Below are 16,135 nucleotides of genomic sequence, written 5' to 3'. Positions count from 1 at the left end.
TGCAAAGCTCGAGAGTGATTTGTAAGGGATAGGCAGAGAGTTTGTACTCACATAATACTTTTGTGCTCTTGCCATTAGACTTAAGAATAGTCCCCCACATTCACAGTAACTCTCAGAAATATTGAAAGCTGTCATCATTACTTGTGCAGAGTTTGTAGGAGAGATGAAATGGTTTTTAACCTGCAGTGTATTTACCTCGCTTCCTTAAAGTGCTACTAAATGTCACTCTCTGAATTGGTTTGTGTTTTATGAGGTAGGAATTATTCTGTTTCAATTTTAATCTTGCAGGTGCAATTGGCAGTTTAAATAGAAGAGAAAAGCCTTTTTATATTGCACTTATTATATGTGATATGTCACAGTGTTCTAATGCGTATCGGAGCTTGGCTGCAAAAAACAAACTGAGGTAGCAACACCAATACATGATTGAAGAGCTTTTTTCCTTCCTATCTAACACTCAGACTAAATTTATAGGTTGTGTGTGAAGAGTATTTATGTTGCAGACACCTTTGGATATTTATTTTTAGCCTTTTTTGTATCTACTGTTCATCCCAAGATTACTCCAAAACTTGTTTACAATTTAAGCCATGTTTTGGTTCAGACTGTAATGTTAAGTTGGTGTGTGGATTGGCCTTGCCAAAATTGCAGCTCTGTTCACAGTGAAAAGACAGCACTGTACTGTTTCAGATGTTCATCAGGTAAAAGCATTAAGATTTTTTTTTCTTCCTTTCTTTTCACACCGAACCATTTGACAAATTATAGGTCAGTGAGTTCATTAAAGATATTCGTGGTGGCATTGTTTTAATCTGTCTACAAAATCCTTCCTATCTTTCCTAAAAAGTATGGTTGTAGGAATTTAACAGCATGTTAATATACAGGAGTTTGTGGAGATTTCTAAGGAGGCCAGTTTCAGACAATCCAAGAAACAAGGGTAGTTGCCTCTCATTTCTGAGAAGATCCTGGCTGAGCAATGTAGATCTTCAGAAGGAATAAACCAGTCCTGAGCACTTAGATCTCCAGGTTCAGGTTTGTGAGGAAAGTAGAATAGTGCAAACCTGTAGCCTGAATAGCAGATTATTTTTGTGTAAAGGTTGCTAATACCAGCATTCTGTTGCTTCTTCTAGAGCGTTTCATCCTCACGAAGTAGAAGCTCATCTCTGCTGCCACCTGGGACAGCTAATTCTGCATCTCCTAGTGGCCAGAAATATATGAATCAAAGTGGGCCAACTGTTGTTACCATTACTCATCACAAATCACCTGCAGCTGCCCGAAGAGCTAAGAGCCAGCGTTCCGGTCAACTCCATGAAGTCAGAGAGGTAAGAGATACAAATCTGCTGTAACTTTTTATTTTGCTTTAAAATAAGCAACACAGTGTGACAAGTCAATAGTTCTCTTTGTTTCCTCATCTGTTTGACTGCTTTGTTTTGATCCCTTTGCTGAGCAAAAGGCTCTCTTTAGTTCTGGTTCAGCTTGAGGTCTGGTGTGTACAGGCTTTTTATGCGGTTGTGAAGATGGCTGTGTGCAAAAGCATTGAAAGATGAAGTAGGTTGGCCATAGCTCCCAGACTTTGCAATGGTGCTTCAATGCTGGGGGAACATCTCTTTGAAGCTGCATGCAGCAAAACCTTTCCAATTGGAAAGAGGACCGTAGAGGATTTAAATGTGGAAAGGAAAAAAACAACATCTTGAATGAGTCTGAATGAGTGTGAAAGAAGGCACGGCTCCTCCCACGCAGCAGTTTGTTTCTATATGGCTATGGTCTTGACTTTGTTGTCAATTTTCTATTGTTGGCCCTGTGATGGAAGAATGCTTTGTTCGTATTAAACACATGAAAAGCAAAGAAGAAAGTATATTTCTTGCAATGTATGGTTTACCAGAGTTTAAAAAGTATAACTCGATTTATACTTTAAAAGTATAACTTGATTTAGGTCTGCCTTCTAGAAAACAAAAACTAGTACAGGAGTTTTAAGCTTAAATAGTAGGGCACACATTCACAGAGTTCACTTTCATCTTTCTTTCATCTCTCGTAATTTTTGCTTTGTCTGAACTTCTTGCTGTTCTCTAATAGTGCCTTTTTAATCCCCCTCCCACCCTTTTCTCCAAAGAAACTGTTGGCAGCCTAACTGCTTTAAAGCATTCTTTTAACACATTGGTTTAAAATGTCTGTCCCAATTCTTTAATATACAGTCCTTTAATTTACAGTCTGAAGAACGTCCTTTAAAGTCCTTGAATGTTATATAAATCGAGAACTTTTACTAAGAATTTGAATAAATTGTCTTAGTATGTCCTCACATTGAGGATTCAGATTACACATCCTGATAAAGAATGGTTGTTTTTTATTCTAGTAACATTAAAAGTGAGAACTTCCCTTGTATTCTGTATTGTATTAACAATGCTCATTCCCTGCTCTGGAGAGCGCGCTGATTGTCACCCATGCTAACTATTACAGAAAACACACGTCTGTTTGTTTTTCATGAGCATATCTTGCCTTTGCCTACCAGTCATCTCCCCCAAGTTGTTTCTACCTTACTAAATGTATTTGCTCTCATAGGTTGAATCCAGAGAGTGCCTTACTTCTCTTAATAAAATAAACTGTGGGAGTTGTATGTAGCAGCTTCGTTGAATGAAGCTGGTTGAGGCTGAAAGGAATTGAAAAATAGAGAATTAGTATGTGTGCAGTTCATAATAAGTTGGAAAGAGATAAAATCAACAAATGCAAAGAACTACATTTGGGAAGGCAGAAACAAATACTGGTCTACAGTAAAACACAGAATAAGCGGCTAGGTGTCATCTCTACAGAAAAGGCCTGGTGGTTGCTGACTCATTTGTTTGCAGACTATTGCAATGTGATGTCATTGCTAAAAGGTAAATATGATAGGATTTTAATCTGTAATCATAGCAGATGATTATTTTCCTATATTTAATGTGAGTCACACCTCAGCTGGAGCACTGCCTCTGTGAGAACAGGTTAGAGGGCAACAATATACATTTTAGCTTTTAAACATTACCATATGTTTTGTATCTAAAAGAAATTAGTATTTTTCAGAGAAAGAAAATGAAACTAATTTAAACGTAAGATTTTATTAGGAGGAGGTATGTGCAGTTTACCTTCAGTGCACTGAATTTTTTATTCTTTATTTTTTTCCTGCTTTTTAAAGAAGATTATGTTGGAGTCAAAAATCAATCTCTCTGCCTTCTTTCCCAGTCTCTAAAAAATGGCTGTGTGACTGATCCTCTTTCCATCTTGTGAAAAGATAAGAATCTCTTTGTCTGATTCCTTAATCTGGAAAGTTTTCATTTCAATGGCGTGTTCTGTTTATTTCCTTCTCACCTGTTTTCAAGAACAGATGTGACAGACTTGGGTTTATTTTGCCTGCCTTTTCAGGGCATGTTCTCGTTATGACTAGATGGTGACTATTTGGCTTACCCTCTTTTGTTAAATTTATGAATAAAGAGATGGAGCCAGAGGCATTGACAAAACTGCACTTAAATCCCTTTTTAGTCCTTTTTTATCAGAGGAGAAATAAGAACTAAAAGCACAAAAACAAAACCCCCTTTTCAACACCCAAATCTTTGCTTTTTATTTGGAATTTGGTATGATTTAGATGAAGGGACAGGACTGCAAAAGGTTTATAGATCTTTGTTAGTGCTCTCCTTACAGAATGAAGTAATTGAAGCTTTGACATCTAAATAAGCATTTTTAAATTTACTAAAAATAGGACTATGTTAACAAATCTTACATCTTATATATGCAGTAGTTGAAAACAATGGAAAGAGCTGATACACTTCTGCTAAATGGGACGAAGCATTTTTTTGTAGTTTTATTTTTCTGGGGGACTAATATTTTAAACAATGTTAGGGTAATCCTACAGCTTCATATATGAGACCTGTGAAAAACAGGAGTTCTGCAAAAGGGTATTTCTTCACTTGGATCATATGGTCTTCATTACCTTGTGTAGCATCCCTGGAAAGTGCTGAAATGGAAATTGCTGCTCAATTCTGGACCAACTTGTCTTGATTTGACCATGTTATTTGCAAACAGTGAAGTGCGTCTTCATGTTGCAAATTGGACAAATGTACTCTTATATTTGACGTATTGCAGTGATATTTGCTAATACTTAATTGTTCTTTTCCCATTTATGTTCTTAGTAAAAATTAACAACAGGTTATTTGCTGCTGTTGTTGGTTATGGCTGACTTAACCTTTTCTAAGGCAGTGCAGACAACTATAGGATAAAAAAGCTTCCTAGCAAAAGGTCTAATTAGAACTGAACTGATGCGCAAAATTTCATAGAAGTTGTAAAAGTGACCGTATAGGTCGCCAAAATGACACATGCAGGGTTTTTGTTCTGAAATTAGAATTTTTCAAAATGAAAAATTAGAGCCTTTTTTCAGAATTTTGGTAAGCTTAAATTAAGCATGGATATGGAGCTTTTGACTGCTATAAAAACTTTAATATTCAGAATATTTTTTCGTAGCACTGAGTTGAAAATGAGCTAAGGAACATTGTTTTTTATTATGATTTTATTAAAGGTTTAAAATCATATTCTCTAAATGAGATTTTTGCCTCTATTAACTTGATGTTAATAGTTCACTCCGTACTGATTTATGAAATGCTTTATCAAAAGTATAACTTACCATATGTTAATTTGGAAGAACTGCTGTACTAAGTGTTGCATTTTATGCAGAATTATTTGAGATCCTACCTCTTTATTTGGGCCATAATTTATCAGTAAAAGAGCACTTCCAACTGATTTTTAGTAAGTGAGTTTATGGTAAGCTAATGCTGTGTGGTCTTGAAGTTGCATTCTGTTTTTTAAACTATGCATATTATTTTCCTCAAACTGTGGTAGAAGATTTCCGCAATTTGTGGTAGAAGAGTCATACGTGCAGAATTCTTTACTGTAGGCCGTCGAAGTTAGCTGGATCAGGAAGCCAAGTGGCTGCATCACACCTCGTTACATTTTAGCTGCCATTGAAGTAGATAATAGCGACACGCTTCATCTTGGAATGGTGTTTATTTTGGCGGAGAGTGATAAGAGTATAACCTCTGCCAGTGTTACCACTGTTGTTAAAGAACCAAGAATTGCAGCTTGTGAACATTTTGTAGCAACATACATTATTTACAGAAATTTAGAGAAATTAAATAGGATTAGCCAGAAAAAAAAGTCTAGAGAAATATTTTTTTTTCCATCATTTTAAAAGGTTGAAAGAGACATTTCTGACCACTCTGAAACGCAGTATATGCTACAGCTTCTGGTATTCTCCAGTAGACTAGTCATTGGCATATGTTCTGAACATCTGGTGCAGTGAGATCTAGATTTCATGGGGCCTCCACCAGTGTGACATCCATTTTACGTGCCAACGGGCAGTTCCAGAATTTGGAAAGGGCAGCTTTTTGGCAAGATGACAGTCCTGCTGCTTCTTGCAAGTCCTATGCTGCATATTTAAAATCATTACCTTTTGATTCCTGCGGGACTTATGCAACTAACTGGTAAGTTCTTTGTTTCCTCTAGACACGTGTGTTCCTTCTACTGTATGAAAATACCATTGCGAGCATGCTGAAATTCCCTTCTAGCTGTTCAGCAGTATTGGTGTGATTAGTTGCTATACTTGTAGACACACTATACCCCTGTAGACAAAAGGTTAATTTAGACCACACAGGAACAGATGAAATTAATTGGTATCTACTGTGGCAGTTTCTTTGGGGGCTATTTCATTTGTCTATAGAAGTGTCATCTCCTAAAGCGGTTTGTTCTACCTTAAGTTGGTATTGCACAGATCAATAAAAACATGTCTCCTTAAGGGATAAATGGGTTTCTTACACCTGCGATCGGGCTAGTACCTTCCTAAGGAGTAAATGTGGATGTGCTTAATAAAAATTACAGTACTATAAACTAATAATTATTAAATTGTATAGGGTAAAGGTGAATACTTCTGTGTTATGTGAATAACGCAAACGCACATTTGAGGTCATTAAGAATGCATACAGGTTGCACCTTCCTAAACTGCACCTTGTTCTGTGCATTTGATTTTGTATTCAAGCAAAGGTTGAGTCATCCTGGATACCAGATACACAGTCAGGGAGAATTAAGGTTGCTATGGGAATCACAGAACAAATGTTCTTCTGAATTACACTATTTGTCCATGTGAGTTATTTCAAGAGTGAACCTGGTTTGTTGTTTCTGGGTGTTTTTTTGTTGTTGTTCCAAATCTCAAAAATGTTAATGATGTACACAGGGCCTCTTTTTATTAACATTTTCTCAGACTGTAGTTCAGTAGTAATTGAAAATGTGCAAAGATGATCATTTTCAATAACTTAATAAATGGCACTTTCTAAGTTCAGGATAATACATGTATGATAGCTACATTTAGAGGCTGCTGCAGCATTCATTTTCTTAAGCAATTGCAGAAAAAACAGGATTACTATTTGTGGTTATTAGAGCATTTCATTAAATGTTAACTAAATAGTAAGCTTCCAAAGGAGCTTGAGAAATAAAAATTTGAAGGACATTCAGTCTCCAACTTCTGCATGCCTTCAAAACTCTCAATTAATTTTGTAAATAAAAACAGAATTCACCTGTTCTGTGTGAAATAGAGCAGAGCATATATTTGCCTACATTTTGAAAAGCTACCAGTCGGTTCTCTTCCTCAGATAATGCATTAGTTTAAATTTCGAGTTGACAGTTTGAAAATGAAGCTTTGAAGAAAACATGCTTATGCAAGCCTTATTTTTCAGATTAGAAGATCACGTTTCATGGCTGCTTGTTCAGTGGCCTTACTTTCAGTGCAGGCTGGCTGGTGCAGTGATGATCTTCACAGCAAACCCTTAACACAACAAGGTGCACTTAACTTTTACAGCTGTGTTTATAATGGGTAGGACTGCTTCCAAAATACACGGGCTGTTTTGTTAACCCACGTTCAAGCACTGTTTTTATTAAATTAAGTAGAAGACATTTTTGAGAGTTGTTAGCGGTAACACATGACAGTGTAATATTAAGTGGCTACCCAAGTTTCAAATACTAAGTATAGAAAGCACTTAAGCAATTGCTGTCCAAGAGAAAGTAACCATAGAAATGGCTCATATTTTGTGTACTATTCCGTTTACATTATTATATACATTTATGGAGGGACTTAATATTATCTTCAAATCCTTGTATAACACCCAGAGTGCTGTGTGCTGCGCCTAGGAATATTGAAAACATTTTGATTTTACAACAAATAGAAAATAATAAACAGTATAGCTCTCATCTGTTACTTAACAAGGACCTGATCAACAGCTTTTGTAACACATCCTTATAATTTCCCTCACTAATGCTTGGCTTTCAGGTTTTGAATGCTTTTAAAGCCTTGTGAATGTTACACTGAGGCTTTTAAGGAGCTGCTTGCCTGCTTCTTGGTTGCAATCCTGATTTCTGACAATTTTTTAAAAATATAATTCATATCCCTTATGGCTAATAACAGTTAATCCAGCAGGGTAAATTGAACACTGCATGAATTTGATACACACTTCTTTGTAGCTTTGTGTATACAGCTAGTAGCTGAAACCTGTAACTGACTGAGGATATACAATATAAAAACGGTTCACATACTTGTCTCTGGCTCGGGAAACATTGTCTTACATCCTTGTACATATTGCTCCGTGTGTGCTGATGATGATGTCTACTCTGTTCTGGGCTGACTGCTTGCAGGTTTTCCTCGCAGAGATCCCCAGTTATCCAATTGCAGTTTTATTGGTAGGTCTATGCTGGCAGACACAAAGCACATGAATTTGTGTAAAAGTTGCTGTATAAATGTGATTTGCCCATATTACAGTATGTCACAAACTGGCTCAAAACCACAGCAATGTATGTTGAATCACCTCAGTAATGTGAAGTTACTGATGTCAACTTCAAACCAGTTGACAGCCTGCTTTGGGATGGTGGGAAAAGTCAAAGGGTGGATTTGCAGTGCTTTGTCTCTGCATCACAAGCCAAAGGAGTACGCTTTATCCAAGGCTTCCCCTATGGCCCAGGAACAGCACGATTAGGTAGCGCTGATTTTAATGGTTCACTTGCTTTTTGGAAAAACATGAGCTGAACTGATTGTAAGATGGGGACATAATACCTACTTTGATTAAAACTGAAGGTCATTCCACCATATACTGTGCATGTGCGAGTTGTTTAAAGCATACTTCATGGTAGTTATAAGCAAATCTAGGTATCTTCTGGCACAGTGGCTCCCCAGATTATGAAAGGAAGGTGGGATGTGACAGAAATAAAATAAAACTTTATTTTGCACCTACTACAAACTAGGAGGCTAACTGGCAGGGGAGTGAAAGGAATTCAAATTAAGGATAGATGAGAAAGGGAAGAGCTTGGCACTCTTAATCCCAGGGTCATGGGCTTGGGCCCCGCGTTGGGCACCAATGGGTTGCAGTCCTTCCTGAACTGATCCAACACAGGCTTCCCATAGACTACTGAAGGACAGTAGTTCTTCAAGAACTGCTCCAACGTGGTTCCATACCATGGCATGGGGTCCATCCCCCAGGAGCAAACTGCTCCAGCACGGGTCCCCCATGGGTGGCAGCTCCCCCAGAGCCCCTGCTCCTGCGTGGGCTCCTCTCCACAGGCTGCAGCTCTGGCCTGGGGCCTGCTCCTGCGGGGGCTCTCCATGGGCCGCAGCCTCCTCCAGGCCACATCCACCTGCTCCACCGGGGGCTCCTCCACGGGCTGCAGCGTGGAGATCTGCTCCATGTGGGACCCGTGGGCTGCAGGGGGACAGCCTGCTCCACCAGGGGCCTCTCCACAGCCTGCAGGGGAACTGCTGCTGCATGCCTGGAGCACCTCCTGCCCTCCTGCTGCGCTCACCTCGGTATCTGTGGGATTATTTCTCGCTGTATTTTCTCACTCTTCTCTCCCAGCTGCTGTTGCACAGCAGTTTTTTTTTTTTTTTTTTTTTTTTTTCTTTCTTAAGTCTGCTCTCTCAGAGGCACAACCAACATCACTCACTGGCTAAGCTGTGGCTGGAGCTGGCTCTTATCTGACATGGAGCTATTCCAAGACTCGTCTCACGGAAGCCACCCCCTGTAGTCCCCATGCTACCAAACCCTTGCCAAATAAGCCCAATACAGACACACTGGAAATTGCCATCAGAAGTTTGGAGAAGAATTACTTTTATGGCACACCGGGCTACTCTGTATGGCCATAGGTGTGTTTATATATTCTGAGGTGGAATTTTATATACATATACATATATATATATATTTATTTATGTATTTTAAATCCAGTGTTACATTTGCTAGTGATGTATTCTGAGACAAAGCTCCCCACTCAAAAATCCATGTGTTGAAATGTATGATTTATAATCCAGTGAAATGTGGCCTTTTATCTTCTGAAGACTAATCTTACTCAAAGTACAAAAAATTGCTTTTATCAATAATACGCTATACAGTGGTGAGCTAATAGCATTTTTCTGTGGTTGCTGATGTTGACTTAATGACTAGCAGCAACCTTTTAGGTGTTCTTTTCAATGCTTAATACTCACAAATGTACCTTAATTGTCAATAATCAAAATATGCTTTCCAGTTCTGTGCTATAGCTATTAACTGCACTGAAGTAATCCTTCTGAAATGTAAGAAAAACTGCTGTTCAGAAGAGCTCATAGAGTAATGTACTTGTGAGTAACATTTTAATCACTAAAACTAATGACTTTACTTGCAGATATTGAAGTAATCCTTAGATTAAAATTAAACAATCTAATTTTCTACAAGAAGCTTTTCAGAAGCCATGTTCTCAGTGCTGCATTCTGTGGCTTAAAATACAACAATGTGCTTCCTGCTGGCTGGATGGCAGCCAGTTGCTGTCCAAGATTTACTTGAAATTGTAGGCTCTTTCCTTTTGCTTCTCATTTTTAGGTTCTTGATCCCTGGGAGCAACTCAAAAGGAAAAAATCCCACCAACCTTGGCAGGCACTGTGAGCTTTTTCTCCTCTCTGTGCCTTTACCATAAGATCCCTATACCCTGCTCCCCTTGAGTCATCTTTAATAGCAAACATAAGTCTAAATAAGGGACTTTAAGAAGCAAATGTTCAAGGAAAGAGCTTGTGAGATTTGGTGGGGAAACACAGCAGTTACTAGTTGTGCTTTGGTACCAGCCTTTTGCTGGCAGCAAATTACATGCATTACCTGCACATGCATGGAGTATCCCCAGGGAGCTCTAGTACAACAGGCAAATAAGAAAACCAGTTATATCTCCTGCAAAAAACAGACACTGATCCCCAGACTGCTCCCTCCAGTGGCAAAATGACCAGTACTAGATTGATACTCAGTCCTTGGGGGGGGGGGGCCCCAAGAGAAGCACAGCCTACTCAGCCTGATTTGTGGAGACGGATGAGCAGTACTTGTCTGAATCATGCTTTTTTCCTTGGGTTTTTATTACAGAAGCCAGATCTTAGTTAAAAAAATAAATAAAAAATAACCTTCTCATCTGAAGACTTGCTGATTGGCTCCGTGAAACAGTCTGAAGATAGCTGACAATCAGGAATTTTTTCTTCCAGTGTTTCAGTGCTGTTATGGATTTCATACACTCTTTGGTGTTAGATCTGTTAAGAATATCCTGGCTTTTGTTCTGAACAGAGACATGCTTTTGTGAGACAGGTGGCTAGGTCAGCTCCTTTTCTTGCTGATCTGCATGTTTTAAACCACTGAAGGAAAGGAAATGGTTCCTCATGCATACCTGAATTGCATCAGGCTGAGAATTTCTCAGGAAAGTGGATTACTTTTTCCCCTCCAGTCTTGGAGGGAATGTTTAAAGCTTCCAGATGCATCTCCAAAAAAGACCCTTTGTCCCACCTTTTATCTCTCCCTCCATATCAAACAGCACTCATGGGCTAAAAAAAAAAGGCAAAAAAAAATCCCTAAGAAGACCTGCAAAATACAGTCTGATTATTGTAGCTGTGCAACTAACAGCAAGGGAGCTTGAAAGTGTGGCTAGTAATTTACTGGACAGTAGGCAAATGAGTAAGAATTCTGTAGATTGTCCATGAGTAATGAATGCTGCTTTCAAAAAATACAGTGATACTATCTTGTAAGGATATGCAGCAAGTGTCCAAGTTGCAGAATTTAAAGTTATAAAACAGGAATTGAATGCGTAGTGCTGACAGAGAGTGGAGCATAGGAGTACATGCATAAATTAACCAGACAAAAGGTACATCTCAGGAGATGCTAACTAACATGTAGCTGCTCCCTAGAGTGTAAATCGTGTGCCGAGGTCCCCATGGAGCTGATGGCCCATGGTGAAGCGCTGATGATGACCTGTGGAACAGCATCAGCGTCAATGGAAACAGCAGATTGGAAGCAGTAGCTAAGGAAAAGAAGCAACTAAGCCAGGCTCCCTGCTTCATACTGTGTTTTCTACTGGTTGTCTTAAGCTCTGCTTTTAGAATCAGTCCTAATGACATTTGTTCCTCTGTTTCCTCACAAGGAACCACCCTGTGGAGTGCACTATTGGAAGACTGAGCAAAAAAGACAAAATAAAACCCCAAAGGAAATTATGTTTTGTCAGCTGAGACAATGAAGATATGTAGCAACTGGCTTTTCAGTTGTTCCCTTAACAGAGATTATGTGGATTTCTGGTTAGGGAAAAGAACAGAATAGCAGATGGTGGTAGGGAGGCTTTTTTTTTATTTTATTCTTTCTTTTTTTTTTTTTTTTTTTTTTTTTTTTTTTTTTTTTTTTTTTCCTTTCTCCTTCTCCAAGGGAAGAAATAGAATTGTGAAAGAAGAGGCAAGAATTGAAAAGAAAATGTGCCTGGGTGCTTAGCTGCCACCTTGATTGTCAGAGGTATAGTTGTGTTTGTTCTGTCACTTTTTGTGGCTCTGCAAATTACATGCCAAGTGAAAATTAACTTGCTCCTTTGAAGCTTCATTGATGGGATGTGTGTGTCTAAGCCTTAATAACTATTACATAAGAGTCATTCCAATTTTACTGTTCATTGTTTGCATCTTTAAAATAATTGAGGTCAAGCCGGTTGCTACCCTGAGGTGACAGTAATATAGAGAGTTACGTGCTTTTTCTTTGTAACGGGAGGGAAGGAGTAATCAAGAAAGGACAATTGATATGGATGTCATTATCTGGTTCCATCTTTCCAAGATGCTTTCAGAGTATCTCACTTAGTATTCTAGGATCCTTTCAAAAAATATTTTTTCTCATTAGCATAGTGATATTCAGAGAGGCTGTCGTGGGCTTTCATCCAGACTGAAGCTTTTTGGGTAGACTTCCCTTCTGTCCGCAGTTCAAGGAGGCCCTTTTTGGTCAAAACTTTGGGTTTTACTGTAAGCAAAGTGTACAAATCTGTTATTCCTAGAGGTAGCACATTTGTGGTTCTGGTCTTGTACGTGTTTCCACACTGGGTGTTTTCAGAGCTAAAATGCAAAATACTCCTTATAAAAGAGTGGTGTTATAGATTGCAGTGCCTTTAGCAACAACTGCTGTGTAGATCTCTTTCACTTCAGTTATATCTTAAGCTCTAATTTGCCTTCCTAGTTTGCACACTATTGATGGAATCCTATTAAAATATTTATGGGTGTGACTTTACTGAAGAAAAGGGGGAAGCCTATAAATCCCTATCACGAAATCTCTTATGTCAAGTAGTAAGATGCATGTATTGAGTGACCTTGAGGAAGTCAGAACGCTTTTCAGAAATTAAACCCAAGCAAAAATTATCTTGCTTTGCTGTGGTTAGGTGTTAATGCTTAACTCAAAATAAAAATTCATGAAATTGGATGAAAAAAAAATCTTTTACTGCAACTGTAGAAGTTATCTTAATATGAGAAACTTTTCAATAGGAGAGGTATACCTTCTAAGCTGGTGATTGACAGCACTGAATTCTGTAGATGTGGTTGGAAGCAAGCTAAAAAAGCAAGTGATTTTTATTAGTCATTTTTTTGCGTGTATGGTTATGCTCTTTCCCTTTTCAGAATAAGTAGTTGAAAGTAGGAAAGCTTAAAGGAAATTCTGTGTGGGAATTGTGAGCTTGCGCTGTATTGTTAGAGATGGTATGTGAGATTAATGGCTAGTGTGGTTACTTTGGTGACATTGGAGTTCCACGTGTTTGTCTTACATGTCCCAAGTACATACCAAAATGAAACCGTTATGCTTTGATACATATATTAGTTGTCTGTTTCAGCTTTTAATTTTCATATGATGACAGTTCATATTGGTGATATCTGGGTCAAGATTGTTGATATCTCTAGGACAAGCAAGAAATCATTGCTCAAGGTCAGAATCAATGACTGCTAGGCTTACGTGGCAACCTAATGATTTGGCTTTGCAATGATTTAGAAGGTTTTCATTTTTTCTGTGTGGACTTGGTTCTCTTCCTTTACACGTCTGCTTTCTTTTTTAAGAAAACTAGTGTTTTATATTAAACAACAGAGAGAAAAAAACACAACTGTGATATTTACTTTTCAAAAACAAGAATCAAGGTCTTCACTCCTGTCACTTATGACCTATTCAAGGTTGGTTTCAAAGGTAGCCTCTACTCGTGTCCTTTCCTGATGGCTTTCAAAATGTTTTTCTTCTGTCATGATTCTCTAAAAGCAAAAAACTAATATACCAGAAAGTATTTGGGTGTGTGTGTGAGAGAGAGAGGGAGAGCAAGAAATCATGTTTTCATATAACAACAGAAAAAAATAATGAAGAAGCATGTTGGCTCTTTCCTTGCCTTTGAAGGCAGTAAACCTCTCAAAAACGTAACTTGACTTAGGGTCAGTAAGAAAGTGATTTGTGTTGCATTCCTGTTACTATTTAAATGTCCAAAGCTTTTCCCACAACATTTGTTTTTTAAGATGCTCTTTTTTTCATATTAGCATTGTGTTTATTTTCTGAGTTTTCTTTACAATTGTTTTCAACTTGCATACAGTCAGCAATGGAAAGGTTTTAAAAATAAAAATTACTGCATTAAATCTTCCAGGGGAAATGCCCATAGGCAGCTAGGCAGACAACGCACTGCTAGTGGTGGTATTACTGACAGCCCACGCAGAGAATAGTGAAGTCAAGAGTGGTATTAACTGATAGAGCTAAATGTGTCCTTGATGAATGATTTCTAGCATGTCACAACTTGACAATATTGAATTTCTGTGGGTTCTTAATGCTGTTAAAATAATATTTTCCTTCTCTGGAGTGTTTTGGATTTTTTTTTGTTGTACACATGGGTAGGAGTATAGTAATACCTACTATAAAATGATTCAGTATGTGTGAAGATCAATTCCAAAACGGAAAATTGTACAGGCTAAAATTTAAATTGCTTGTGTGTAGATCACATGATGTATTCAGTCCTGGGAAGGTCTGAATAATCTTCTTCGAGTTATATATTCCAAAGGGAGGTATTTAAATAGTATTTAAATCTTTATAAATGAAAACAGGATTGATGACACTGTTTTCTTTCTATGCTCTTTATGGCCTGTTTAGAAGGGGGGAGAATGTTTGCTTACCCTTTGAGGTAATACAGCTGATGTCATTCTTACTTTGCTTCAGGGAGCTTGAAATCACTGTGTCTTAGGATGCCCCCGAGAATACTGTGAATCGGGCAGTTTCGTAAATGGCTTAAAGTTGTTTTTTCTTAAGGTTGTTGTGATGTGCTGCTAGTTTGGTGAAGTCCTGTAAGATCAGTAATTCTAGCAATAAAGATGTTCAGATTATCGTAATACCCAGCTGGGCCAGACAAACAGACTTAGATCTGTTAGTCCTGGAGATAATGAGCATTTCCAGTTCAGATGAAACCATGTCAGAGGCAGTCATATGCTCTTCCATTTGTATGTGACTGTTCATTTTTCATCCTTTTGAAGTTCCAGTTTATCTTTGTTCTAAGATGGGAGGAAAAAGTCTTTAAAAGAGTTTATTATTAGACTTCATAATTGGGATTTTCCCTCTCTGTAGCTTCAGAAACAAATTGAAACCTTAAATCAAAATTGCTATTCAGGTTTCTAATATGATTTTTCTGTTTGGGAAAGATTAATATATCATCTAGTATGTTAACAAAATATTGAATTACTTTAATTTTTCTTCTAGCACAGAAATAACACCTAAATTTTTCTTGATTATTTCTTAAATTTTTAGTTGCTAATTTTAGCTAATTTACTGTATGACTCTTCATTCTTCTTAATGTGTCTGAAATGTTCTGGATTTGCACATAAATGAATCTCAAAGCCTTATCTGCCCATAATATGCTGTACACGGGTGACCCTGAGAAACAGAGTCATTTCTACTTGCCCATTTGTTTGGGATCTTGTTACGTATGGTACCATATAACACTGCCAGCGTGTTCGCAAGAGGAAGATCCAGGAGGTGGAATTCCAGCTGCAAAGGAGTAGTTGGCAGTTGCTATGACTGGGGTAAGTAAGGAAAGCAATCACACAAAGCACATGGTGTTAGGATGGTTCGGGGAGAGGAGGAAGCAGGCAGCAACAACAGCGGGAAGTGGCTGTTCTGGAGCAAGCAGTAGAGAGTGGGTGACCTACTGAGGCCAATGTCAGAGATAATTGCTGTTGCGTTCAGTTTGCCGTGAAGGTGTTGTCAAGTGCCAGCTTTCTTTGTGGGTGGTGTTACCCAGAGGAATGGTGACAGTATCTGAGAATTTCTGGCTGGCTAAAAGGTCTGCATCTCCTTCAAGCTTCAGGAATAACTGTTTAATAGGAAACATATAATGTGGTCTACTTGAGCTCTCCTACTGCAGGCTGAAGATGACTAAAGGAGTAAGCCATGCACATGAACTGGTCTATTCTTAGCCTGAGGCTTCCTCTTCCCCAAAATTTTGCACTTAGGTAAATGCAGCCCTATGAATGTTAGGTATATGTGCACACGCAATTCATTTAATACATGTAGTTCTGATAGTTCTTTCAGTTCTTCTGTTTTGTATCTAGCGTCAGCTTATAGCTGTGAAGTTTGAGTGCACTCATGGAAATACATGGTTTCTTTCCCATACTGTGAGAAACTATTTACCTGTGAAGAGGGGTTGCCAAAGCTGAAACAAGAGTAGAATGAGAAGTGAACTGAGACTTGGTGAGGAGGCAGGGGCAAATAGTCATAGCTACTATCAAAAGTAGAGAGGTACTGCTTTGAGCTGTCTGTATTTGAAAGTGAGGAGAAGAGAAAACTGAACA

At 38.2% G+C, this 16,135-nt stretch overlaps 1 protein-coding gene across 1 annotated transcript in view; it reads left to right on the top strand.

Annotated features, from left to right (window-relative positions):
* OSBPL10 (oxysterol binding protein like 10) overlaps positions 1 to 16,135 on the top strand; it is a 112,839-nt gene that overhangs the window by 42,973 nt on the left and 53,731 nt on the right. Inside the window, exon 4 of the mRNA XM_035318297.1 lies at positions 1,122 to 1,313. Within this exon, the coding sequence (XP_035174188.1) occupies positions 1,122 to 1,313 (192 nt within the window). The remainder of the gene's footprint in view (positions 1 to 1,121; positions 1,314 to 16,135) is intronic.

The sequence above is a fragment of the Oxyura jamaicensis genome, chromosome 2, assembly GCF_011077185.1.
Source record: "Oxyura jamaicensis isolate SHBP4307 breed ruddy duck chromosome 2, BPBGC_Ojam_1.0, whole genome shotgun sequence".
Lineage (NCBI taxonomy): Eukaryota > Metazoa > Chordata > Aves > Anseriformes > Anatidae > Oxyura > Oxyura jamaicensis.
The sequence above is the reverse complement of the archived record's forward strand: the minus strand, read 5'-3'. Positions and strand labels throughout refer to the sequence as shown.